This window comes from Gallus gallus, chromosome 27 (genome assembly GCF_016699485.2).
Source record: "Gallus gallus isolate bGalGal1 chromosome 27, bGalGal1.mat.broiler.GRCg7b, whole genome shotgun sequence".
Taxonomy (NCBI): Eukaryota; Metazoa; Chordata; class Aves; order Galliformes; family Phasianidae; genus Gallus; species Gallus gallus.
This window is the reverse complement of record NC_052558.1, coordinates 3,825,689-3,850,981: the sequence shown is the minus strand read 5'-3', so window position 1 is coordinate 3,850,981 and position 25,293 is coordinate 3,825,689. Positions and strand designations below refer to the sequence as shown.

Here is a 25,293-nt window from a genome sequence, read left to right as displayed (position 1 = left end):
AAAAAAAAAACCCCCCCCCCATCATTTCTCCCATCCTACAGAGGGGCCCCCAAGGCTGCTTGGGTTTCTCTTTCCTTCTTTTTTAACCATTTAATCATTAACTCTTTTCTCTTTAATATACTTTACGAAAATAAATTACACGGCGACTATTTGAATAAATTAAAACACACACACAGAAGAGAAAAAAAAAACCCCATATATATATATAAAAAAAAAGAAACCCCAAAAATGATGGAAATGAAGCAAAGCTGCACTCCTACCCCACCTCATCCCCCCCCCCCCCCCCACAGCTGCTGCCTATTGGGGGTCCCAATGGGACACAGTGCAGAGCTATGGGGGCAGAGCCCCCCCCAGTGCTTCTCTTTGCCCCCCAAAGCAGTTCAGTGCAGTTGTTGCATCCCAGGATGAGCTGCAGCATAAAGGGGGGGGTATAAAGGGGGGGGTACGAAGGGTGGGGGGGCAGTGGAGGTGCAGCAGTGCCCATCGGCCACAATGCCCCCCCCCCCAGCACAGAGCCAGCAGTGCACAGCACACAATGAGGTATTTCTGGAGGTTTTGGGTTCACAGCTGGAAGCCAAAGCCTTTTTAAATCCCACCCCCCCACCCCACCTCCCCCGGGGGGGGGGGGGGGGGGGCTGAAGGCGATGTTGGATGTGGGGTGGGGGGGTGGGGGGGGGGTGTTGCTGAGCACCCCTTGGCACAATGGGCACTTCTCAGCGCTGCTCTGACACCCACAGGGCTGTGCTGCATCCCAGGGTGGAGGGGATGCCACGATGGCATGGGGGGGGGGGGGGGGGGGGGGGAGATACTCCTGGCCCTACACAGCCCTCTGTCTGCACCCCCCCCCAAAATGAAAGCCATGGGGTCGCCCCCACGCCGTGCCCACAGTTGACCCCGGAGAGTCCCCTTCCCGAAGGAGGCTGATGATAAAACCCGGTTATTTCTCATGCTGCAAAGGGAACCAAAAGGAAAACCTGAAGATGATGTCGAAAAAGAAAGAAAGAAAGAAAGAAAAAGAACACTTCCTTACAAGTCCTAAATAGTGCCACGACATTCTTTGTTCTGCACGGAGTCCGTGGGGGGGCTCAGCTGCCTCTCCAAGCCCTCCCCCCCCCTCCCGAGCCCCCCCCAGCCGGGGGTCCCCTCCTGCTGTGCTTGCTGGGTGGGAACGTGGGACCCCTCTTCTCTCCTCCGACCAAAGCAGTGCTGCAGAAGCTGCACCTTCGTGGGCCTCATCCCCACTGCAGCCCAACCCGGATGGCATCGCCAAATTCCTGGTGGGGGGGGGGGGGGGGGGGGGGGGGGGGGGGAAGAGATGGGAAAGGGATCCATCAGTCCAGCTGTGCCGTGAGAGCACAGCGAGCACAAGAAAGCAGCAGGAGCCTCATTGCCCATTGCCAACCCCAAGAGAAAGCGATGGAAAGGACAAAGCAGCCCCCTTTTTTTTGGGGGGGGAGAGGGGGGGGGGGGACCCCCTGGCGGCACAACGTACCATCAGTGACAGCAAGGAGGGCGAGGAGGCCTCGCTACGTGGAGGATTCAGCATCCTGCTTCTGTCTGGAGATGAGCTGAGCCTCCTTCAGGGACAGATACACCTCCTCCTGAGGGTCGTAGTAGTAGAACTTGCGGATGTAGGAGATGAGGGGCCTGGGATGGGAGGGGGGGGGGGTTGGAGTGATGGGGGGGGGATGCAGAGCATCAGCTGCAGGGCAGCACGCACCCCACTGCCCCCCACAGCATCCCTCCCGTGCCCCACAGCACTCCTCCTGCCATCCCCAAGGCCAAAGGAAGCAGCCTACCCCCTTCCCAGCTGATAGCTGTGCACTCTGCCTATCCCCACCCCTGAACATTAGAGGGGTTGGGGGTGGTAATGGGACCCCTCCCCTGAGCCACAACTCCATGCTGACTTACTTGGGCAGAGGCAGCTCGGGGATGTGGTCGATCCGGACCAACTGCCTGATCCGAAAGCGGCAAAGGTGCTGGAGGGATTTGACATTGCTGAACCTGGAGACGGGATACAGGAGCTGGACGGGCGTTGGAGGGAGACCTTGGAGGGGGGGGGGGGGGGTAAAAACAAAAAGCAACGTTGGCGTTTAAGTGTTTTTGCAAAGGAAAGCATCAGTGCTTGGGAACCAGAGGTCCGTGCAGGGCAGGGCTGTGTGCCACCTCCCCCCACACAGCGCCCATAGAAGCATCACTTTCGCTGCACGGAGAGGCAATGGGCTGCAGAGGGACGCAGAGCAAAAGCCAAAGGGAGAGGCAGGGGGGGGAGGCAGCACGTGGGCTCTGCTCTGCACGGCCCCTGGATGGGTTCTGTCGGGGCATTAAGAAGCCGTGGGTCTGCTCAGCACGAGGGCTGCTCATTCCTGGGGTCACGAGGCTGGGCACAATGGCAGAGCAGAGCTGTGCCAGCCCCCCCCCCCCACGCAGGAGCAGTGCCCTCCCAACCCTGACTTATGGGCAACAATCGAGGCCCAGAGCCCAGGGGGTGGGCAGCAGCGCCAGGAAGGATCTGTGGGAGCCGGGCTCATTCACTGCATAAGATTTCTCCATCTTCACACAAGGATTCAAAGCCGGGTTACGCTCCAGCCCCCCCCTCCTGCTGGCTCATCTCTGAGGACAACGGAGTGAAAGGAGAAAAGGGAAAGCTCTTCACACTGAGATGGGCTCAGAACCGCTGCGGGCAGCTCAGGAAGCTGCGAGCCAGCTTTTGAGAAAGCAAAGAACAGCCATCAATTGAAGGCTGGATTTCCCCTTCACCCCCCCAACCAACCCCCCTTCTGATTCTCCTATCAGAAAGGAATCCGCCTCTGGGAGCTCAGCCAGCACAGCAGGGACACAGCACAGGGAATATCCCCTCCTCGAGCAGCAGCACTGCACTCACGGGCTCAACAGGGAGCTGCAGAGCTCAGCACCCCCCTCCTTTCCCTGGGGGGAAGGTCTGGCAGCAGCAGCACGGGGCATCACACCCAAGGATGGCTCCCAGAATGGCACCCAGAGCAAATCCTTTCTGCTAAGGGATGTGCTTGGAGCCCTGGGGAGCCCCCAGAGCCCCCATGCTCAGGGGAAGAGACCTTCAGATGCCTCCCAGCCTCCCTCCAAGCTCTCTGTCTCAAGCACAGGGTGCTCCCGGCACGCTCCTGTCTGCACCCACAGCAGGAGCTGCCCCTCCGTCCTGCTGGGATGCTCACCTGGAACCCTGGAGCGGAGGAAGTACAAAAACTTCCCGTTTTTGGAGTGCATGATGGCTCTTTTGATGAACTCCACCACGGATTGGCAGCGGTCTTCAAACTTGGGATGGCACCACAGGCTGAAGGTCCCTGCCAACAGGACAGAGTTTCACGTCACCGGAGAGCTGCCGGCTGCAGGAGATGCACACTCACCCATACAGGAGGGGTGACAGCCCCACAGCCACCTCTGCAACCTCACATAGGGCACGGTAAGCTCGAATGGCAAGCAATGAGACCGCAGAGCAGGAAGGCAGGCCTCCTAGCTGCATGCACTGCCTGCTTCTTGCACCAGGGAGCAGCACTTGCACTATGGAGCTGCAGCCAAACCAACACTGTATTCCAGCCCAGTGGCATTGGGGGGGGGGGAGCAAAAGCATCCCTGGCTTTGCAGCACCTGGAGGTGCTCACAACACCCAAAACGTGCTTCTCTCTGCACAGCTCCGTCCTGCTTCAATGGGGAAGACCCCCAGACAGGAGGAACAGGAGTGCCCACTGAGCACTGGGAGCCAGCAAGCTCTGATCTGAAGGATCACCACCTCAGAGGTGGGAGCAGATGCAAAGGCCAATCCCAGCAGGGTCACTGCACAACCCCCCCCCCCTCGGGCTGCCTGCCCAGCCCTATTAAAAAAGGAAAGGATAAAAAATCCCAACTTCTTGCTCACATCTACCTGAACCCTCAAGGTCCAGCAGTTCCCTATTTACCATTCCCTCAGCCCCCAGCCCCCATTTCTCATCTCCATGGGGTCAGCAGAGCGCTCAGCTCTGCAGCTTTCCAGGCTGCAGCACGAAGCCATTGCAGCAGGCAGAGCGCGGGGCTGAATCCACCAACGCTGCTCCAAGGATGCCAGAAGTGCAGCTGGAGCAAAGGGAAGGGCACTGCTTTGGCTCCTCGAGCTCACAGCATCCCAGAGCCGCCCGCAGCCCTCACCTCTGTAGTGCTCCATCCTGGTGTGGTGGGTGATGCCCTGCGATCGGAAGCTGAGGCTCAGGATGTAACGGGGGTCAGAACTGTCCCGCACCAGGAAGGATCCATCCGGTTTCCCCTTCAGCTTCATCTCTGCATCCTCCCAATTCATCGGTCCCCAATACCACCCGCACTGCAGGAACGAGACACCCCACATCAGCAGGCTGCTGGTGAGGAGGGACTGAAGGCGCGGCCACATTTGCTCTCCTTAATTCACTTTTATACCAACATTTCATTTCCTGGTTGTGCTCATCCCAAGCATGGACTCGTTGCTTCTGGATGGGAAAACACCACTGCATCCACCAACCACAGGTGGGGAAAGAACGTGTGATGCATCCCTTGGCTTTGCCCAGGCCTTCACTGGGGGTGTTCTCTGGTCCTGCCTTAACCTCGTGCCCACAACCAGCTCCCAAAAGCAGCTCACGGAGGGCTGGAGAGCCTCTCGTTTGAGGGAAGGCTGAGGTTTGTTGGAGGAGGCTCTGGGAGACCTCACTGCAGCCTCCCAGCACTTACAGGGAGCTTATAAACAGGAGGGAGTGAGACCTCTCACCCAGTCTGACAGCGATAGGACGAGGAGGAATGGCTTTAAGCTAAAAGAGGGGAGACTGAGGTCAGGTGTTAGGTGGAAATTCAGGACTCGGAGGGCAGTGAAGCTCTGGTGTGGACTGCCCAGAGAGCTGCGTGCCCCATCCCTGCAGGTGCCCATATACCCAGATGGGACGGGGCTCTGGGCAGCCCGGTGGGGGCACCCCACACACAGCAGGGGTCGGAACCGAACCGTCTTTAGCATCCCTTCCAAGCCAACTCATTCCATCCGCTTAGGACACGATTCAAAACGCAGAGCCCCACCCCACTGCCCTTCCCACCCCACATCTCCCCATGCAGAGATCACCTTCTCCAGCTCTCGCAAGCTGGCTGCAAAGCTGCTCGAGTCCGGGCGGTACAGCGGGCACTGGAGGTGTGGGGCGGGCTGGATGGGTGCTGGCTCTGTTGGTCGGAGGGGAACGACCCGGGGGAAGGCATCTGCAGAGGGAGGGACAGCACAGTGCAATCAGTGCTGAGCTGAGTGGGCCCCAGAGTGCTCAGCTCCCAATGCAGCGGGCAGAGGAGGATGCAGGACTGACAGACGGGAGGACAGCATCCTCATGAAGGGCACTGGGAGGTGTCAAACAGCTCTCCCAAGGTGACTCAGCACCTTCACCTGCTGTTTGTTGGGCTAGCTTGGAGGGAAGGCAAGGGAAAAGCACCAAAGGAAGGAATTAAGCCATCCCAACACTAAGGGGCAATTAAAGCCCTTTGGGTCCTCTAGGGCAGGAAAGTGTAAACCAAAGGGGAAGCGCATAGGAAGCCCTAGAGCTGAGCTGACCTGGGGCGTGGGGCGGAGGAGGCGGAGGCAGAGGGAAAGACTGCAGGGAAGACCCCATCGGACCCACTAGGACAGACGTAGGCAGCGTCCCACTGATATCATCTAGGAGAGAACAGAGGTGAGAGGCATTCAGAAGGGAGGAAAGCAAGCAAGCTGCGCGCTGCCGGCAATGTGGGATGAGCAAACTGCCACCGAGCACAGCAGGGGGAGCACGAGATGGAGCTCGTGATGCCCCAACAGCTTCTGAGAGCAGCCCAGCAGCTCACACACACACACCCTTAGAGCAAAGGAGTTAGTTTTCCAGCCTGGCCACCTCCATGCGTGCAGCCTGCAGCACAGGGCAGGCGTTTATAGAGGGGTTTGCCACCCTGGCACATGGGATGTGCGCTCCCTGGGGCTGCCTCATCCTGAGCACAGAGAAGGATGCTCAGCAGCCACGCTGGGCTCCTGGCACCACCTCCCCAAAGCATGAAGCACAGCAGGGACCTACAGGAAACGCTGGTGCTAGGGAGGAGCAGCAAGAAACAACGTGGGGCAGTGGAGAGAGCCCAGGGGCGGCACCCAGACGGACCCATACCCAGCAGGCTGAGGCTTCGGCGCGGAGGAGGCGGCGGAGTCGGAGGGTGAGGGGAGCTCAGTCCTCTCTGGGAGATGTCCACGTCCACCAGAGACACCGTTTCACCTGGAGGATGGCAGAGGTGAACTGTGAGCACCGCTCCCTCTGCACGGGGGGGAGGCAGAGGGACACGGGAAGGGGCAGCGGATCCCCATAGCTCCGGTCAGGGTTTGCCTGCAGACGGCTCGGGTGGTTTAACAGAAGTACATCTCACTCTATAGGCCATGAAGGTACCAACCCTTAACATTCATGAGGGAGTGGGTTCAGAGCCTTTAGGTTCAGGAAATAACAATGTGAAGGCATCCAAGGTGAACTGGGAAACCTTGAGCTTCCTCTGCAATCATGGGAGGAAAACGAAGCCATCAAACCCCACTTAAAGCCTCAGCATCGCACCGACACAGAAGCACAGCCAACAGCCAAAGTGCTGCTGCCACAATGGAGGCGTTGGTCAGAATTCAGCCCAAGCAGACTGCCAGCCACCACCAGCACTGAGACCTGTGCACCCACAGCCTCAGGGCCCACTTCGACCCCCATAGCTGTGCTCCAGAAGCAGCAGCAGCTCCCCGACCTCCTGCAACCCGCCCTGACACTCAGCATAGGACAACACTGACTCAGCTTCCTCCAGCCTGCGAGAGCTCTGTGCCCATTAATCAGTATCATTAGAGGGGTATTTAGGTGCAGGCGTTACCCGAGGTGCTTTCCCCCGGGGGCTTTGTGGGTGTGAGTGCACACGTGTGCATGCAGATCCTCCTTCATCTCCATGCCCTGCCAACAGTGTCCAGCTATGCTGGGCTGCTTCACCTTATACAGCTGAAGCTGAGAGGTGCCAGCAGGTGCAGGAACTACACATCCTCTGCTCCCATCTTCCCCCAGCAAGAGCTGATAGAGCAGGAGCAGCCCTGGCTCCGAGCAGCCCTGATGTGTTCGATCAGCCAGGAATCCACCTGCAGCTCGCAGGGAGCAAACCCTGCAGTGCTCAGCACACGTTGCCCTCCAGGAGACCGAAGTGCAACCCCTTCAAACCCTTACCTGTGAAGAGGGGGCTGAAAACAACCGGGGAAAAGGCACTTTGAGTTCTCGTCAGTCTGTGTTTCCTGTTGGAAATACAAAATAGTGAGGGGGGGGGTAAAAAAAAAATCACCAATGGTCTTCATTTGATCTTCTCAGTATGGGAGAGCCCTCAGCACGGCGCACCCAGCATGGAGACAGCACCGTGTGCCGATCCGACCCCTGGAGCAGAGCTGTGGTTTAAATAGGACAGCCAACCAGCAAGGCCAGGGCCCCGTCCTGCTGCTAAGCAAATCTCTGGCAAGGTGATTAATCAAGTCTTGGGAAAGAAAACCCCAAGCAAACGTGGCTGGTGGAGCCAAGAAGCTGTTTCACAACAGGCAGCGCCGCTGCTCTGAACCCAACGCTGCCGTGTGCCTCACACACACTGCGTGACCACGGGCACTTCGGGAGCACTTTGCTGAACCCGGAGCTGAGGGAACTCATCTCAAGGTATAAAACCTCATCCAACTGCTTGGAAGCTCCTCCTTTTCAGGTCTCTCGTGGCTGCCTGGGGGTTCAGCTCCTCCCCAACCCCCCAAGGAGGCCGATTCATTGCTTATCAGCCATACTCCTCATTGCTTATCAGCCATACTCCTCACAAACAGACCCGGGACCGACACCTGCAGTGGGATGAGAGCTGCCCTCACCAAGCAGAGCCACGCAGCACTACCACAGCCTTCCCACACCACCATCACACACACAGATGAGGCACAGAAAAAGGTCGGCTCAGCCCTCCAAACTCAGGAGCCCGGGGCTGGGTGAGCCGACCACAGAACCACAGCCAAACCTGCACCAACCCCGAGCCCTGGGCTGCAGATGGCTGCAAGGAGAGCAGCCCCACGGCTGCAGCTTTCAGAGAGAAGCCTCACGCTGCAGCACGAGGGGCAGCGCTGCAGCAGCCCTGAGCTCCCGGGCAGGAGGGCACTCCATAAAGCTCTGCCTCTTCTGAGGCCCTGAACCACAGCAGCTGCTGCATCAGACACCTTGAAGTAACCTTTGGTAGAACGGCAGCACTGTGCTGACCGGGGAGAAGCACAGCAGCTCCGTGGCTGTGATGGAGCTGCTGCTGCTTTTGTGCCCCCCCCCAGTCTCAGCACTGCAATGTACCACAGGGACCATAGGTTGTCTTTATGGGCACCCCGACGTGCTGCTGTTGGGATGGGGCAACGTGGGAGGACTCGCACGGTCCTCGTGCACTGCTGAGCCAAACCACGTGCCCTCTGTGATGCAAGGGATAAGGGCCAGCTGGCGGCAGTGCCAGGCAGTGACTGGTGGCTGTGCCCCTCCGTGACAGCCTGGCAGCCCCACACCAGGGGGACACCGTGGCCATGGGGTGCAGAGCAGGAGCGGAGCAGCTCAGAACCCGAACCTTAAAGGGGATGAGGCTGCAGGAGACCTTACAGCTCACCCGGTCCCGAGCCGTGCCATAGGCCGGGTGCTCCCCAAAGGCTGCCCAGGGTCCCATCCACCTGCAGGGACGGAGCACTGCGTGCCGCTGAAGCCACCGAGCCCAGCAGCACCCCAAGCACTGCACACAGCTGCGGGATCAGCACCTCCAGCATCCCCAGCTGCCACCCCCAGGGAACCCCCCTAAGCCCCAGGAGGGGCACACGGACCCCCAAAAGCCACTCTCCGGGTACGGCCCCGGGGCTCCACGGCCCCTCCTGCACCGCACCGCCCGCGCATCCCCCCCCACTCCCCCCCCAGCAGCTCCGAACCCCGCGTCCCCCCCCCCCGCTCCGTACCTGCCCTCCTCCTGCCCGCGGCCCCGGGCCCCTCCGCCGTCGCTCAGGCTGTGTGCCGAGGCCGTCAGCTCCGCTCCCCGCCGACTCCCTCCGCCCCCGTCCCCCGGGGCCGACCCTCCGCTGCAGCTTTTGGTGCGGAAGAGGCGGCTGAGGCGGACCCGCAGCGATCCCTTCCTGCCTCCCGCCGCCCCGGGGCCGGGCACGGCTCTCCGAGCGGCGGCGGCGGCGGCTCCGCGGGGCGGCTCCTGCGGGTCGGCGGGGCCGGGGCTGCCCGGCTCTTCCTCGGAGCAGCTCTCGGCCTCGTCGGGCTCCAACGCCTCGAGCACCAGCAGCGCGTCGCTCGTCTCCTCGGCGGCGGGCGGCCCGAGGCACGGGCAGGCGGCGGGGCCCTTCGCTCCCAGCGCCGGGGGCCGCAGCCCGAGGGCCGCCAGCTGCAGCTCCAGCCCCCCCGGCGGCCCCCAGCCGCCCCCCGCCGCCGCTTTGGGCTCCAAGGCGCAGCGGTGCCGCGGGCACAGCAGCTCGGGGCCGCCCGCCGGGCCCTCCCCGCCGCCCGCCGCCGCCTCCTCCTCTCCGGGGCGGCCCTCGGCGGCGTTGCGGAACACCATCAGCTGCGGCGGCGGCCGAGGGGCCCCTCCCGGAGCGGGGACGGGGAGCGGCAGCCGCGCTCCGCCCGGGCCCGGCGGCCCCGCGACCGCCGCGCCGCTACCGGGGCCGCCCGCCGCGCCCGCCTCCGGCCCGGCCCCATAGCCCAGCAGGCGGCTGAGCACCCGGTAGGAGGCCGCGGCCGCCGCCTCCCCGTCGCGCAGCTCGGCGCGCTGCATCGCTACGGCCGCCGCATGGCGCCCCGGGAGCGGAGCGGTCCCGCCGCCCCCCGCACGGCCGCCGCCGCCGCTCCCTCCTCCGCGGCCGGACCGCACGTGACCACGCCCCCCGACTTCCGGTCTTGGCCACGCCCCTTCTCCAGGCTCCGGTCCGTGATCCCGGAGGCCACGCCCATATTGCACGTGACCACGCCCCTCTCCGCGCTCCGCCCCCCGCTCTGCGAGGCCACGCCCACTCCACTCGAGGCCACGCCCACTCTGCCGGGGGGGGGGTCCGAGGCGCGGCGCTGCCGCTGCGCTCCCACCCCGTGCTCCGGAGGGCGCCGAGCAGCCGCCGTGCCTCAGTTTCCCCTCTCAACCAGGAGGGAGCCGGACAGCCCCTATCCCGGGCTGCACACTGCCCTGCGTGCCCCCCCCCGTCCGTCCCTGCGTGTTGAGGGGGCTCTGGGCGTCCTTTGAAGGGGAGGGGGGGGAGCAGGGATATGGGATGCTGGGTTCTGGGATAGCGGGATCACAGGATGCCGGGATGTTGGGATGACCGGGGTGATGTGATAATGGGATAGGTGGATGTGAGGATGCTGAGGTGCGGGGAGAACGGGATGCAGGGATAACGGGATGCTGAGATAACCGGATACTGGAGTAACGGTGCTGGGATGCTGGGATAATGGGATGCGGGGATAATGGGATGTGGGGACGCTGAGGTGCTGGGATAATGGGATGCAGGGATGCTGGGAGGCTGGGATACCGGGATGCAGGGATAATGGGATATGGGGATGCTGGGAGGCTGGGATACCGGGATGCAGGGATAATGGAATGTAGGGCTGTGGGGCTGCGGGGCCGTCGGGATGCGGCCGGCACCCGGTTGCCATGGCGGCCCGTCGGGATGCTCTTCCGTCACAGCCGTCCCGGGGGGGTCGTGGCGCTCCCCGCGGAGGAACGGGAGCCCGACGGCAGCACCGGGCGGGGGCGGGCGGGGGACGGGGAGGGGGAGAGGCGGGGGGGGGTCGGGGCGGTCAGAGCAGCTCCGAGCGCAGTGCGGGGCCGTGACGTCCGCCAAGGAGGAAAACAGGCGGCGGTCGGAGCGCGGCTCGCGGGCACCGTGCCACCATGACCCCCCCGGGGGGGCCGCCGCTCTGGGGCGCTCCGGCCGCCCTCCTCCTCCTCCTCCTCCTGCTGCTGCTTCTGCCGCTGCGGGCGGGGGCTCCGCCGCCCCCCGACGACCCCACGGCGGACCCGCGGGGGGACCCGGAGGGCTCCGCGGCTCTTTCCTTCCTGCGGACGGGCGACGCGCGGCGTTTGGCCCTCACCAACTGCAGCCGCAGCGCCGCGCTGAGACCCCCGGGGCCCGACCCCCCCCCGGCGCTGCGAGCCGCCCTGCGGGCCGCCCCCGAAGCTCTGACCCAGGCGGCCAACTTCCTCAACATGCTGCTGCAGGGCAACGACCTCCGCGAGGCCAGCGTGGCCGAGGACGTGGAGTGGTACCAGGCGCTGACGCGCAGCCTGGCCGGGGGGCACCCGTGGGCGCGCCGCTCCCTGCTGGCCCTGGACGCCCACCCGGCCGCCCCCTCCCCCCGCCTGGTGCTGCAGGCCACGGCCGCCGACGGGGAGATCCACCTGCGGGACGTGTCGGCGCCGGGGAACCGCAGCTCGGACGGCGAATGGGTGGCGGAGCTGCGGGAACGGCGCGGCCCTCCGCTCCGCAAACGGGTGCTGAGCAACGACCTGCGCTCCATGGAGACCCCCAAATGGCGGCGGGGCGACGGGTACGTGGCGGGGCCGGGCCACGTGCGGTGGTCGCAGCCGTTCCTCGAGTGCCGAGACGGGAAATTCGTGCCCGCGTGGGCCGTCGCGCTGTCCGCTGCCTTCTATGGGCTGAAGCCCGACCTCAGCCCCGAGTTCAAGTGAGTCGGGGGGGGTGTACCTGTGTGCGTGCGTTTGTGTTTGCATGAGCGTGCGAGTGTGTGCGTGCTGAGAAGCACGCGTGTGCAGCTGTGTGTGCGTGCACGCGAGGGTGTGCGTGCGTTTGCACGAAGATGCGTGTGTGCGTGTGAGATTGTGCGTGCGCCTTTGTGCATGCACGCGTGGGGATGCCGGGGGACACATGCGTGTTTCTGGGCGTGCACACGCGTGTGCATATGGGTGTGCACGCAATGGTGTGCACCGGTGGGTGTGAGACCCTCCCGAGGGGGAGGACCTCCCCAGATGGGCTCTGGCACCGCATAGTTTCCCCCCCTTTCCCGGCTCTGTGTCCCGGCACCGGGCTCTGCCACCGCTGTACCCCCCCCCCTCCCCCGCTCCCGTGTGCCCCCTCCCGGTCTGACCCCATTGCTGCGTGTAGGGGCGCCGTGCGGGTGGACATCGAGCTGCGGGATGTGGGCATCGATCAGTGCGACAGCGGGACGGGGTGGTTCGCGGGCACGCACCGCTGCGACCTCAACAGCACCCAGGTACCCACACCCCACCGATCCCAGCACCCCCGGACCCCAGCACTCAGCCCCCCCACTTCCCAGCACCCCCCCCCCACCTTCTGGAGCCCCGTCGGATCCGTCCCTTCGCTCAGTGGGGCTGCCCTGCTCCCTTCCAACCCCCCCCTCCCCGCCCCACTGTCCCCTCCGCCCGTCCCTCGGGGCTGATCCGCCCCCCCCGTCCCCATCTGCCGCTCCCGCACCGCTCTGCGGTTTATTGTGCAAATCTCCCTCCCTCGGCAGCGCCGTGGGGTGACCCGGCTGCCACTCGCGTGGGGACAGCGGGGACCGATGGGCGGAGCGGAGCATCCCCGGGGGGGTTGGCGCTGCCCCCCTCCCCCCGCCCGGCTGCGCCCCCCGCAGGTCAGGGCTCGGGGCGAACCCGAAGGGGCTGAGCGGTGTCCCGACCCCCGGGGATGCCCCCCGTCCCCCCCACCCGCATGGATTAGGGGCCGGTCCGCCCCCCCCCGGATTAGCGCCGCGCCGCATTAGGTGTCCATTTAGGTTTTAGGGGGGGATTTGGGTGCCAGGCTTTGGCTTTTAATTCCCAAATGTTTAACCGCTGCGTTCCGGGCTCGGCGCCGGGGGGGGACGGGGGGGGGTTCGGCTGTCACCGAGCTGCCGCAGCCCCCCCGCTGCCCCGTGGGGTTATGAGCGCAGTGCGGGACGACCCCGCGGTGCAGCCGTACCCCCCCCACCCCCTCCCCGCAGTGCGTCCCGCAGCAGAACCGCGGCTTCGTGCTGGGGCAGTACGCGTGTCGCTGCAAGCCGGGCTTCTACGGGCTCAGCGCCGGGCCAGGTGCGTGCCGTGCCCGGGACCCCCGACCCCCCCCCTCCCGGCCCCGCAGGGACCCCCAACGACGCTTTGGGACCCCCATCCCCCCGTTCCATCCGCAGTGCCGGCTGAAGGTGCCGCTCGCTTGGCGTGCCGCCGGTGCCGGGAGGGCTGCGCGAGCTGCCGGGACGACGCGCCCTGCGAGGTTGAGGAGGACCGCGCTCTGCGTGCGGCCGTGCTGTGCTGCCAGGCGTGCTGCATGCTGGCCGTGTTCCTCTGCATGCTGCTCGCCTACCACTGCCGGCGGAGCAAGGCGAGAGCAGCGCGGGGTCCCCACGATCCCACCGCCTCGGTGCACCCCCCCCCCCCACCACCACCCCGGGGGGACGTTCCCCCTCCACGCCCCGAGCGCTGCTGATGTCCCTCTGTCCCTGCAGAGGATCCGGGCGTCGGGCGTTGTGCTCCTGGAGACCATCCTCTTCGGGTCGCTGCTGCTCTACTTCCCTGTGAGTGAGCGGCCAAAGCCCCCCCTCCTGTCCGAAAGCCCCACACCTCCTTGCACAAAGCCCCGCAGAGCCCGGGCTGCACCCTGCTGCCGTGGGGCAGAGCTATGGGGCTTTGCCGTGGGGTAGGATTGGCACCATGCAGGACACGGCACAGCTGCACCCCATTGCTATCATTGCCGGCACAGATCTGACCGCTGTGGGCAGAACCTTCTTAGGAAACCAAACCCCCTTCCCCCTCCCCGTGGCCACGAGTGTGGACCTCTGCCCAAACCCCCTCTGTGTGCCACAGAGCAAAGGGTGGGCGGGGGGGGGGGGGACACCCGGCTGTCCCCAGCACTGCCTCTTGCCACGGCCTTTCCCCTTTTTCCCCCCCACCGCGGGATCTGTGTGCTGAACACAGGCTGCTGCACAGCCCCATAGCCCCACACTGTCCCCCCACCCCCCCTCCCCACAGGTCTTCATCCTCTACTTCAAGCCCAGCACCTTCCGCTGCATCGCCCTGCGCTGGGTGCGCGTGTTGGGCTTCGCCATCGTGTACGGCACCATCACCCTAAAGCTGTACAGGTACTGGGGAGGATGGGGGGGGTCCCGCTGGGGTGCTGGATGGAGTCCGACCCCACGCTCACCCCCGGTGCCCCACAGGGTTCTCAGGGCCTTCCTGGCCCGTGCAGCACAGCGTGTGCCCTACACGGCCAGCGGACGCGTGCTGAGGGCTCTGGGGCTGCTGCTGCTGCCCCCGCTGTGGTTCCTGGCAGCGTGGACCGTGGCAACGTTGGAGAACGTCGGCCGGAACGTCCCGCTGGTGGTCCGTGCGCAGACTGCCCGCGGGCTGCACTTCTCCATCTGCAGCCACGACCGCTGGGACTACATGGTGGTGGTCGGTGAGAGATGGCAGAGCCCCCCCTCCGCCCCCCCCTCCCCTCCCCTCTGCCCCCCATCCGCTGCCCGCAGCCCTCCCCGCCGCCCCACGGACCCGCGGAGGTGCCCACGCTGTGTGCTCTGTCCTACAGCCGAGCTGCTGCTCCTGCTGTGGGGCAGCGCGCTGTGCTGGGCTGCACGCGCTGTGCCCTCTGCCTTCCACGAGCCGCGCTATATGGGCATCGCACTGCACAACGAGCTGCTCCTCTCGGCCGCTTTCCACGCTGTCAGGTACGGTGTGGGATGCCCACATGGCTGCGAAGCGTTCCTTGGCACCGTGGCTGTGGGGCTGGAGCTGTGGGGTCCCACGGTGCCCCCTTACCCCCTCCAGGTTCATTGCGGTGCCATCGCTGCACCCCGACTGGACGCTGCTGCTCTGCTTCGCCCACACCCATGGCACTGTCACTGTCACCCTGGGGCTGCTCTTTGTCCCAAAGGTAATGTATGGCCCTAAGCCTGTGGGTATGGGGGGGGGGGGGTATGGGGCGGTGAGCAGAGGGGTGGTGGGTATGGGGAGGTGGGATTTGGGGAGGTGGGCAGTGGGGTGGTGGGTATGGGATGGTGGTGGATATGGGATGATGGCTATGGGGAGGTGGCTGTGGGGTGGTGGTGCGGGATGGTGAGTAGTGGGGTGGGGGCTGTGGGGAGTTGGGCAGTGGGGAGGTGGGATGTGAGGAGGTGGGCAGTGGGGTGGTGGTTATAAGGTGGTGGTTATGGGGTGGTGATTATGGAGAGGTGGGCAATGGGGTTATGGTGGTTATGGGGAAGTAGTTACGGGATAGTGGCTATGGGGAGGTGGGATATGGGGAGGTGGGCAGTGCAGTAGTGGTTATGAGGTAGTGGCTATGGGGTGTTGGGTATAGGATGATGGCTACGGGGAGGTGGCTATGGGGTGTTGTGCAGTGGGGTGGTAGCTGTGAGTTGGGCAGTGGGGAGATGGGATATGAGGACGTGGGCAGTGGTTATAAGGTGGTGGCTATGGGGTGATGATTATGGGGAGGTGGGCAGCGGGGGTGGTGGCTATGGGGAGGTGGGATATGGGGAGGTGGGCGGTGGAGGTGGGTTATGGAGAAGTAGGCAATGCGGAGGTGGTTATGGGGTGGTGGTTATGGCGAGGTGAGCAGCGGGGTGGTCGCTATGGGGTGGTGGTTATGGGGTGGTCGTTACGGGGGGGTGGCCGTGGGCTCCGATGCGTTTGGGGCTCCCTTGGAGCTGCCCCCCCCCGCAGTTCCTGCACGCCGGATCGCCGCTGCGGGAGGAGATCGCGGCGGAGGTGTACGAGGATGAGGTGGACGCGCGGCGCTCCGGGCTGAGCAGCAGCATCGCGTCCGCGTGGAGCGAGCGCAGCTTCGACCCCGATGACATCCGGGTGGGTGACACACTCGGGACCTTCTTTTGACGCTCGCTGTGCCGCCCCGCACAGGAAGAGGTGCCTGTTGCCATCTTTCTCCCGATGCAAAGCGGGGTGGAGGGGGGCGGGGGGTGCGGGGTGGGCGATCCCCCCTCGCGGGGACGCGGGGACGGCGCACCCCGGGGTGGCGCGGATGAGACGGGCGCGGCGTCGGGTCCCGGTTCGGTCCCGTCGGACGCGCTTCCCCCCCCGTTTCACCCCCCCCGTCCCCGCAGGAGGAGCTGAAGCAGCTCTACGCGCAGCTGGAGATGCTGCGGACGCGGCGGATGGCGACCCGCAACCCGCACCTCCCCGCGCCGCCCCCCACCCGCAGCTCCGGCAGCCGCCGCTCTTCGTCCAAACGGCCGCACGACGGTACCGGCGGGGGGGGGCGGGAGGGGGGCGGTCCGTTCCGGTCCCGCAGCTCCGAGCATCCCGCCCAGGACGCGCCGGCGGGGGGATGCTCGGAGCCATCCGACAGCGAATCTCTGTGTGGCGCTCCGCTGCTGCCCAGGTCGGCCAGCGCTCAGCAGCTCGGGGGGCACGGGCAGCCCCCCCGGCTCCGCGCGGTGCTTCTGCAGAAGTCGCTGAGCGCCGGTGCGGGAGAGGTCACCCCGTCCTGGGGACCCCCCGAGCAGGGAGAGGTGTCCCGCGGCACCGCCGCAACCGCGGCCGCCGCCACCCCCCCGCGGGATGCGCCCCCCCCGGCTGACAGCAAAGGGACGAAGCGCGTCACTTACGCCCCCGTTAAAAGCGTCAGCGCGGACGGCCCCCACCCCGCGGGGCGGGTGCGTGTGGTGGTGAAGAGGACCCCCCCGCCGCCCCCCGTGCGCTATCAGAGCCTCCCGCACCGCCACGGGGACGGCGCGTCCCCCCCGTCGGGGCTGCGCTCCGCTCCCCCCACCCCCGCCGAGGTGTGTCCCTGGGAGCTGCTCCAGGAGGAGACGCTGAGGCAGAAGCAGAACGGCGGCGAACCTCCGCCCTCCGCCCCCCCCGGGGACGCGGCGGGGACCCCCCCGAGCCTCAAACCGCCCCCACAAAGGGCTTTCAGGAGTTTGGGTTTCGCCGTCAGAGCCATCAACCGCTCCAGAGCGAAACGCAGCCTGAAAGGGAGCAGAGAGGGCAGCGCTCGGAAACGGGGCCGTGAGCGGGAGGGGGGCGGCGGGGGGGAGCAGCCCGGCCTGGAAGGGACCCCCCCGCCGCCCCCAGCGGGGTGCAGCCCGGATCCCAACCTGCGGGATGGGGATGCAGACCCCTCTCAGTGCGTCACCGCCAGCTCTGCATCCGAGACCCCAATGATGGGGGACAGTGAGGGGACGGCAGAGTGGGACGGTGCTGCCGGGGGGGGCACGGGTGCTGGTGAGGGTCCAATGTCACCCTCGGTGGCCGTGCAGCCCCATGGCGCTGACTCCCCGTGTGTGGCACAGAGTGCGGGGGGGACGGGGCTGAGGGCTGAGGTCTGTCCCTGGGAAGCACTGAGTGCCCCAGTGGGGTCTGTGTCACAGCAGGAGGGGGCCGGGGGGGTCCCATCGATGGGAGGCAGCCCCATGAAGGTGATAGGGAAGGGTGGCAGCCAGCCTGCTGCCTGTGGGGGGGGGGCTGAGGGGCTGCCCGCCAGGAGCAGGAGTGCAGAGTGGGGCCGGGTGGGGGCTGGGGGTCAAAGGGAGATCTGCCCCTGGGAGGGCAGTGGGGGTGAGGATGAGGATGGCCCCCACCATGCAGCTCCAGGGGTGGGGGGCCCATGGGACACAGAGAGGGGGGTCAAGGGGGAGGGAGGAGTGCAGCTGGATGTGCGCGGGGTTCCCAAAGGGGATGGCAAACCGGGATGGAGGGGGACTGAGGAGCACAGAACACAGCAGGCAGAGAGGGTTGAGGGTGTGGGGGGGCGTGGGGACACCCGGATCTCTGCAGGGAGCACTGAGAGGGGGAATGCTGAGCCAAGGAAATCCCAGAGTGCGGAGGTCTGCCCCTGGGAGGGACAGGGGGGGTCAGAGGTCAGCAAAGCAGAGATCTGCCCCTGGGAGAGTCAGGGGGGGTTAGGGAGCAGCAAAGTAGAGATCTGCCCCTGGGAAGGACAGGGAGGGTCAGGGGGGAAAAAAGCAGAGATCTGCCCTTGGGAGGGTCAGGGGGGGTCAGTGGGAAGCAAAGCAGAGATTTGTCCCTGGGAGGAACAGAGTGGATCAGGGGAGAAAAAAGCAGAGGTCTGCCCTTGGGAGGGTCAAGGTGGGTCAGTGGGGAGCAAAGAGGAGATCTGCCCCTGGGAGGAACAGGGGGGGTCGGGGGTCAGCAAAGCAGAAATCTGCCCTTGGGAAGGACAGGGTGGATCAGGGGGAAGCAAAGCAGAGATTTGCCCCTGGGAGGAACAGAGCGAATCAGTGGAGAAAAAAGCAGAGATCTGCCCTTGGGAGGGTCAGAGTAGGTCAGGAGGGAGCAAAGCAGAGATCCGCCCTCAGGAGGGACGGGGGGGGGCAGGAGTCAGCAAAGCAGAGATCTGCCCTTGGGAGGGTCAAGGTGGGTCAAGGAGCAGCAAAGCAGAGATCTGCCCCCAGGAAAGAGGAGGGGGGTCAGGTGGGAGCAAAGTGGAGATCTGCCCTTGGGAGGAACAGGAGGGGTCAGGGGTCAGCAAAGCAGAGATCTGCCCATGGGAGGGTCAGGGGGGGGTCAGTGGGGAGTAAAGCAGAGATCTGCCCCTGGGAGGAACAGAGTGGATCAGGGGGGGAAAAAGCAGAGATCTGCCCTTGGGAGGAACAGGAGGGGTCGGGGGTCAGCAAAGCAGAGATCTGCCCCTGGGAGAGTCAGGGGGGGTCAGCGGGGAGCAAAGAGGAGATCTGCCCCTGGGAGACGGCCACCCCCCCTGCGGAGCAGCCGAGGATGAAGCTGAGCTCTGGGGGGGCTGCAAAGCGCATCACGCGTCAGGCGGCTCTCGTCAGCCCCGCACGGTCCATGGAGAGCCCGGGGGTGTCCCACAGTGCTGAGAGCCCGAAGGCGGAGATCTGCCCTTGGGAGAGCCTGGGGGGCTCCGGGGGGAGAGAGGAAATCTGCCCTTGGGAGGGGGCTGCTCCCCCATCTGATAAAGAGGCACCAAGAGAGGTGCGGGATGGCACGTTGGGAGCAAACAAAGGCGCCGCTGCGCATCGGGGTCTGCAGAAAGAGAGGGGAGAAAGCGTGTCTGCAAAGCAGAGAGGCAGCGGGGAGCGTGAGGCCGTGTGCCCCTGGGAGAGCACAGAGCTGTGCACGCGGAGGGGTCGGGGGCCCACAGCCGGGGACAAAGCTGAGATCTGCCCCTGGGAGGGAGATTTGGAGGAAGGAGCTCCGGGGAAGGCGAAGAGCCCGGGTGCCTCCAGAGCTGCAGGGATGGGGAGCAGCGAACGTGGGGCTGTGTGCCCCTGGGAGAGTATGGGGGCAGAGGAGCACCCCCCGAGTACGGCAGTGGGGAAGGAAGGATCCAGAGCCGCCATCTGCCCCTGGGAAGCAGCAGAGCCTGGTGCTGGGAGGGAGAGCTGCAGCCCTGGAGAACAGCCGGGGGGAGCATCCCATGTTGGGGTCAGGGAGCACCGGGCGCTGTGTCGGATCCTGCCTGCAGCGTCAGGGCGAGCACACACAGCCCAGCAGCACAGCGGGCCCAGCACAGCTGAGGTTTGTCCCTGGGAAGCAGAGGAGGGTCCGGCAGCCCCCAGCAGCCCAACCCAGGGAGGGTCTGCTGTGTGCCCGTGGGACAGCCCTGGGGAGGGAGGGAGGGACGCGGGGGGGTCCAGCGCTGAGGTCTGCCCATGGGAGCATGAGTAGAACTCAGCTCAGCCCTGGGGTGCAGGGAGCTGCCCACACTGCGTGGGTGGGGGTGGAGATGTCATCCAAAGCCACAGTGCTGCGGTGACCGCTGGCCAGGATGGGCACCCACGGCAATGGGGCGATGATGCTGTCTGTGTCAGAGATCTGCACTCCGAACCCTTTGGGTATCACAGAGGTTCGGAGCTGAATGGCATCGGGGCCCCGAGCAGCACGGGGCTGTGGGTCACACTCTGTGCCATGAGCTCAGAGGGAGGCAAAGGGGGGGCAGCTGTGGTGCAGCGTGGAGGAGAGCGACCGCCCAGAGCCCAGCACTGCTGGGTGTGGGGGGGGTCTCATCCCACCATCCCTCCTCCATCTGCTTCCTCTCTCCTTGGGAGGAGCATTGGGATGTTCGGCACCAAACATCCATCACCCACTCGTGTAAGGAAGTGTACAGATGGGAAATAAACGTTTACCCTGAGTGCTCGCAGTGGCTGATTTATGGGGTGTGCTCAGGGAAGAGCTGCAGCAGAAAGCAGAGAGGCTGCAAGGAATGCCCAGAATCGGCAGTGCTTTAATCACAGAGGTCCGAATATCAGCAAAGGCGATGGGGAGACAACACTGGACTGGAAGGAAACGCTGCTCTCCTGGAAAACACACTCCTTTTGTTCAAAACTTGAGCAGGAGAACCGTGGCCGTGGTTGTGCCTGAGCCACATCCACCAACCAGGCAGCTCACGCTGATCCATCCCTGCTCCCCTGTGTTGCAGCACTGCCTCTCCGTGGCTCATGAGCAGAGCGTGGGCAGAAGGCTCCGTGCAGTGGGATCCTCTGGGAGAGGCAGGCAGATTGGGACACCCCTCTGATACCCAAAAAAGACGACGGGGATTCCATCCCTGGCTGCTCTCCTAGCAGAGCACGGCAGTAACACAGAAGTAACACCGGGTGACTGCAGAGGCGTGAGGCTTTCAGGCACACCCAGCCTGCAGAAGCAGAGGGCCTGCTGTCCGTGTCACAACGTCCACAGGATGGTGCCAGTCACCCACGAGCAACATCCACTGTCAGACTCATCCGCAGCCAACGCTTGGAAACACACCAGCTGGGAGAAGTGCTGATGTTAACTGACACAAACACTAAACTTATGAATCACAAGTTTTATTGAGGTGCTTATTCAGCTTGCCCGGCAACAAGCGTGCCATCAGCGGGACTCCAACTGCAGCACCCACCCAGGAGAAACCAATTTAAAGCGTGCTTGCTGCTCTTCTGTTAAAGACCAGAAATCTGTGCAGTTTGGGGAAGGATGGGAAAGGAAATCACCAGCAGTTTCTGCTGCTGACTTTAATGACAGTTCCCCCGGGTCTGTCCTATACCTCACATCTGCCCAGATGTGTGCTGCCAGCAGCTCTTGCCACGCAAGCACAGAAGTCAGCCAGGAGTGCAGCCCCACAGCTCATAGAGCTCACGTGAATTACCTCCCAAGTCCCCCTTGCTCCACTTTCAAGGCAATTTCTCAGTGACCGGAGTCCATTTCTGAAGCTGCTTTGTTTGCTGACTGCTCACTGAAGGCACAGCTACGTCCGTCCCGCTGCCTCCACACATTCCCTGTTTTGTCCCGTTTGCGCTGCTCTGGAATTCCCTACTTCATTTCCTCATACTCTTGTGAGGGATCCAAGGTTGGGCCAGGAATCATCACCGTCTGAAACAGCAAGGACAAAAATCAGCCTGACACGCAGCGACTCCAAACTCCAACCGTAATGAGAGCACGAGAAAGGGTGAGCAGAGGGTTCTGGCAGTGCCACTGCCTCGCACAGGAGGATGGCCTGATTTTAGGAACAAAGGAAGACAGAGCACCCACACACTTTGCACACATAGGCCATGCTGGTGTCTGCTCCTCACAGCTTTACCTTAACAATGGGGTCCTTTGGTGGAGCCCACTCTGGGACGATCTTGCCGTGCATCCTCCACGTGCCATACGGGTTGACCAAGTACCTCTCAAACACCACATATTCCAGGACATCCTTGGGCAGCTTTTCCCCGCCGTACATCAGCCTCCCAAAGCGGTCATAGATGGCCAAAGTCTGCAAACAGAAAGATGCACTGAGCTGGAGTCAGCTGGGAAAGGTGGGGAGGGGGAGGTAAGGGGACATACCTGCCTGGTGTGCATCCGCACCGTCACCTGCCCGTACAGGTTGCCCTGGTTCACAACGCTGGTGCATCGAACGTGAACCACTCGTGGAGGCTCCAGTGACTCCACGAAGCTCCAGCGGATGGTTTTGTACCTATTGCCACGGACCATGTCCTAGAAGGGAAAAAATAAGGCAGCACTAACTTCATTAGGATGTGAATGGAAGAAGCAAACTGCGATACGCAGGTACTGAATGAATGCTGCGTTACTACTCAGACCTGTGCTCTGCCTTCCCTTTTGCCTTTACTGTATTTGGGTTAGGAATTTTACTGTATTTGGGTTATAAATTTGGGTTAAAAGAGATAAGTTCTCATCTCTTCCACAGTCTCTAAGGTTCTTTAAACCCAATCAAGGAACTGTAACACCCAGATAAACACCTACCGGGTAGCAGCGCTCTGTTACCAGGGAGTGAAGTTTCTGCTTGTTAAAACTGCAAGTGAAACACACCCAGTTACTCAAATACATGCATTGTGAAGAGGCTTACTCACAAATTCCTGCTTCTCCAGAAGATTCACAACCCGTTGGCAAAGCAGAAGTGAGATTCTCAGCTATGACCTCAGCACGAAGTCAGAACACAAGCTGGTTAAAAGACTGCGGGGGAGACATGATGACATCCTTTGGAAGCCAGCTGTGGTCTAAATCTTCTACTGATGTTTGCAATTGTAACCAAGAATGATGCAGCTTTAAAACGTGCTCTATTCTAGAAAGTGGAGCGAGTCAGTGGAGTATCATCTCACAACCCAACCATTCCCTGTGGCACGATGCTGAGCAGCACTGAGCACACACTCATCTCCTGACAGCACCCAATGGTGCAACAGCTTTGCTCCTCTTCAAGTCAGGTCAAGACAAATTTTCTGCAATTTGATTTTCATTATGAAAAGCAGAAGTATCTCCCAAACCACCAATGCCACCTCCTGTTCACACAGATGAGGGCACCAAAAGATACAGGACTTGTTGGCAATGAGACACAAGGATTACAAGGACAAGAAAACCAGAACAGGTAAGCAAAGAGAAGCAAGCCCTACAAAACCCCATTGGTCAGAATGGGTCTTACTTTGCCAGACTGTTGTGAGCTTCAACATATATCTCCTGTGCCACCTCTGGGAAAGTTTTAGTGCTGAAATTTGGATCGTGATCCTTCACCTTCCGCAGGCTGAAAAGACAAGAAAAAGCTCTGAACAAATGAAAAATGTCTCCTCTGTGTTTCGGATGATGACAACTGCATTACCCAGTTGTAGTGCAAGACAAAACTGAGCAGAACTTCAGCACTATGGACTAATTGAAAAGGAGGTACATACGCTAACTGAGAGGCAGCAGTCTGCTTCAGCTTCTCCATTCTTTGCTTCAGCCCTTCTTTGGACAGGGAAGTCACGCGGGCATCACCCTCAGGAGGGACATAAGGGTCTATAATACTGGCTGCATGAGAGAGAAGGGAGGTCAGAGGTCAGGAGGGGAACCAAGGAGACAAAGAGGCAGCACCTCGGCTGCTGGGGGCTAGAGAAGCAGGATTGAAAACATTTGTAGGATGAAATAAGAGCACTGTGAGAAATGACGGGGGCACCTCTCACTGCTGACAAGCTGTGCTACGCTGCCTGCTCTCCTTCTCTTCCATACAGCCCTGAAGTATGAAGATAAGACAATCAGCAGCAGGGAGCACAGCTTCCCATGCTATTCCTGGTCCCTGGGTACAAAGGGGCCAACAGGAGACACGGGGCTGACAGCACCAGGGCAGCTGCTCTCACTTCCCCAGGGCAGAGCACATCATTCAGTTTGCTGCATGCAGATACTGCCAACGCAGTCACAGTAATTCTACTCTGCCTTAGTTGTGCCCTTTAGAAGAGACCAAAGCAAACTGCCACCTGTGCAGGCCAAGTAAAAGGTTCGTTCCATGCGCTCCTCAGGAAGCGTTCTGATCAAAGACTGCAGCCTCTTCTCCTTCTCTTCATGGGGCAGCTCCCGGGCCCACTCGGGGACAAAAAGTCTCCGCTTCGTCCTCACAGGGACAACGAGGAAGGCTGGAACAGCTCTGGGGGGACGCAGCAGCGATTCCATGGCCTAAGGAAGAAACAACATAGCATGGGCTGAGCCCAACGGGCAGGAAACAACACCAACACCGGGAGAGGTTTCCCTTCTCGCCTCCAGAGCACAGAAATGTCATCATCGCCTCACAAAGAACCGGGCTGGGAGAGGGAACCCACAGCCAAGGGAACGGGGGGAAAAGGGGAAGGGGGGGAAAGGGAAGGAGGGGGTAGGAAGACAGGAGGGAAAACAGGAGAAAAGGGAGGGAAAGGGGGGGAAGAAGGGAATGGAGGACAGGGAAGCTGGGGAATGGGGGGAGAAAGGAAGGTGACCAGGCCCAGCCGCCCTGCCCATGCCTGACCCCTCAGACACCACCACCCCCTCTCCTCCGCTCCGCCCTCTCGGCTCCACAGCTGACCCCATCCCCACAGCTCCCCGGAGCCACCCACGTCGCTCCTCGCACGACTCCTTAGCCCCCGCCCCGTTAAGAGGCCCGCACAACCCGCGCACCCCGCGGCCCAGCCTGCTCAGCCCCGCCGCCATGGCGGCCGCCATCTTCCCGCCGCAAGGCACGCCGGGAAGGGGGGCGGGGCTTCGGGGCCGGCGCGCGCGGAGGGGGCGGGGCCAGCGGGAACCCGCGCGGCGGCGGAGAGTGGAAAATTCCATCGGGCGCGGGAGGGGCGCGGGGGAGGCTCCGCCCCACGACCCCGCGAGACAGGGGGGGAAGGGGGGGGATTCCCCGGACCCCCACGTGTGATGCAACGGGGTGATCAGCCCCGTGAGGCTGTGCAACACCCCCCGCCCCCCGGTCCTTCGTGCAGCGTGCGGTCTGCAGGAGCCCCTCGTGCACCATGGAATAGATGCAGGGTCTGCTTCGTTGCTCCTCCCGTGCAATGTCCCTCTGTGCCCCCCATGGACCCCTTCCTGACCCCCCCCCCCGGTGCAGCCACAGGGCGGCTCAGCTCGGCTCGGCTCAGCTCAGCTTGGCCCGGCTCGGTTCAGCTCAGCTCAGCTCAGCTCAGCTCAGCTCAGCTCGCTCCCATCTCCTGGCTGTGCTCCCGGGCACTGTTGATCTTGGCCAGGAGGAAGCGTTGCTCCATCGGACAGCTGGTTAATGTGTAGTGACGGCTCTTCTGTGCTCGAGACCGTTGATCCCAGCCCATGCTGCTATCGGGCCTGGCCCCCCCCGCGCACCACGGGGGGTTCTTGCAGCAGCTGGGGGGAGCAGAGCACGGCCACACACTGCAATCTGCTCCGGCGATGCTGCTGGTGGCCAATTATCATCCAGAGATGATAATCGATGGTGGCCCCAGCCAGAGTGTGACCCTTTGCAAATCTGCCCCATTTCACCCTATGGGGGAGCGTGCCCTGGGGTGGGCTTTGGAAGGATGGGAGTACTGGAAAAAGCAGAGCACGCTTAGCACCCAGGGCCGAGCTGCCTGCAGCTCCTCCACACAGGGTTTGGCCGCGTTTGGC

At 63.2% G+C, this 25,293-nt stretch overlaps 3 protein-coding genes across 8 annotated transcripts; 1 reads left to right on the top strand and 2 right to left on the bottom strand.

Annotated features, from left to right (window-relative positions):
* Positions 1-94: 94 nt before the first annotated feature.
* Positions 95-9,896, bottom strand: LOC107057564 (suppressor of cytokine signaling 7). 6 transcript variants are annotated; one of them, XR_005841980.2, is made up of 10 exons: positions 8,972-9,896; positions 7,206-7,270; positions 6,138-6,242; positions 5,561-5,662; positions 5,087-5,217; positions 4,159-4,327; positions 3,192-3,320; positions 1,912-2,004; positions 1,493-1,647; positions 95-1,274 (listed from the first exon to the last, which is right to left on the bottom strand). XR_005841980.2 is itself a non-coding variant. In XM_040653320.2 (10 exons), exons 1-9 carry the CDS (start codon positions 9,790-9,792, stop codon positions 1,527-1,529), a joined length of 1,779 nt encoding a protein of 592 aa, XP_040509254.1. In that variant the 5' UTR covers positions 9,793-9,896; the 3' UTR covers positions 95-1,274; positions 1,493-1,526. The 6 variants fall into 6 exon arrangements, 4 of the variants coding, with proteins under 4 accessions (XP_040509254.1, XP_040509255.1, XP_040509256.1 ...); XR_005841981.2 differs by having other exon boundaries at positions 95-949; XM_040653320.2 differs by having other exon boundaries at positions 1,912-2,047.
* Positions 9,897-10,863: 967 nt separating this feature from the next.
* On the top strand, positions 10,864-17,302 carry GPR179 (G protein-coupled receptor 179). The gene is made up of 12 exons (XM_040653234.2): positions 10,864-11,693; positions 12,131-12,239; positions 12,969-13,056; positions 13,155-13,345; positions 13,470-13,538; positions 13,993-14,102; positions 14,181-14,419; positions 14,549-14,687; positions 14,788-14,893; positions 15,685-15,825; positions 16,083-17,205; positions 17,274-17,302. Exons 1-12 carry the CDS (start codon positions 10,900-10,902, stop codon positions 17,300-17,302), a joined length of 3,138 nt encoding a protein of 1,045 aa, XP_040509168.1. The 5' UTR covers positions 10,864-10,899.
* A 3,452-nt stretch (positions 17,303-20,754) lies between these two features.
* Positions 20,755-24,387, bottom strand: MRPL45 (mitochondrial ribosomal protein L45). Its single transcript, NM_001193585.1, is given in 8 exon segments — positions 20,755-21,309; positions 21,518-21,691; positions 21,763-21,912; positions 22,180-22,228; positions 22,853-22,951; positions 23,097-23,214; positions 23,658-23,853; positions 24,328-24,387. Coding segments are annotated over 8 exon segments (891 nt in total). The 5' UTR covers positions 24,373-24,387; the 3' UTR covers positions 20,755-21,249.
* Positions 24,388-25,293: the final 906 nt, after the last annotated feature.

Coding starts and splice junctions, on each gene's coding strand:
- LOC107057564 (XM_040653320.2), bottom strand. CDS start 9,792: ATGCAGCGCGCCGAGCTGCGCGACGGGGAGGCGGCGGCCGCGGCCTCC. Junction 6,243..7,205: donor TTTCAGCCCCCTCTTCACAG/GTAAGGGTTTGA, acceptor GCCATCCTCCAG/GTGAAACGGTGTCTCTGGTG. Junction 5,663..6,137: donor CCGAAGCCTCAGCCTGCTGG/GTATGGGTCCGT, acceptor GTTCTCTCCTAG/ATGATATCAGTGGGACGCTG.
- GPR179 (XM_040653234.2), top strand. CDS start 10,900: ATGACCCCCCCGGGGGGGCCGCCGCTCTGGGGCGCTCCGGCCGCCCTC. Junction 14,103..14,180: donor ATCACCCTAAAGCTGTACAG/GTACTGGGGAGG, acceptor GGTGCCCCACAG/GGTTCTCAGGGCCTTCCTGG. Junction 14,688..14,787: donor GCCGCTTTCCACGCTGTCAG/GTACGGTGTGGG, acceptor TACCCCCTCCAG/GTTCATTGCGGTGCCATCGC.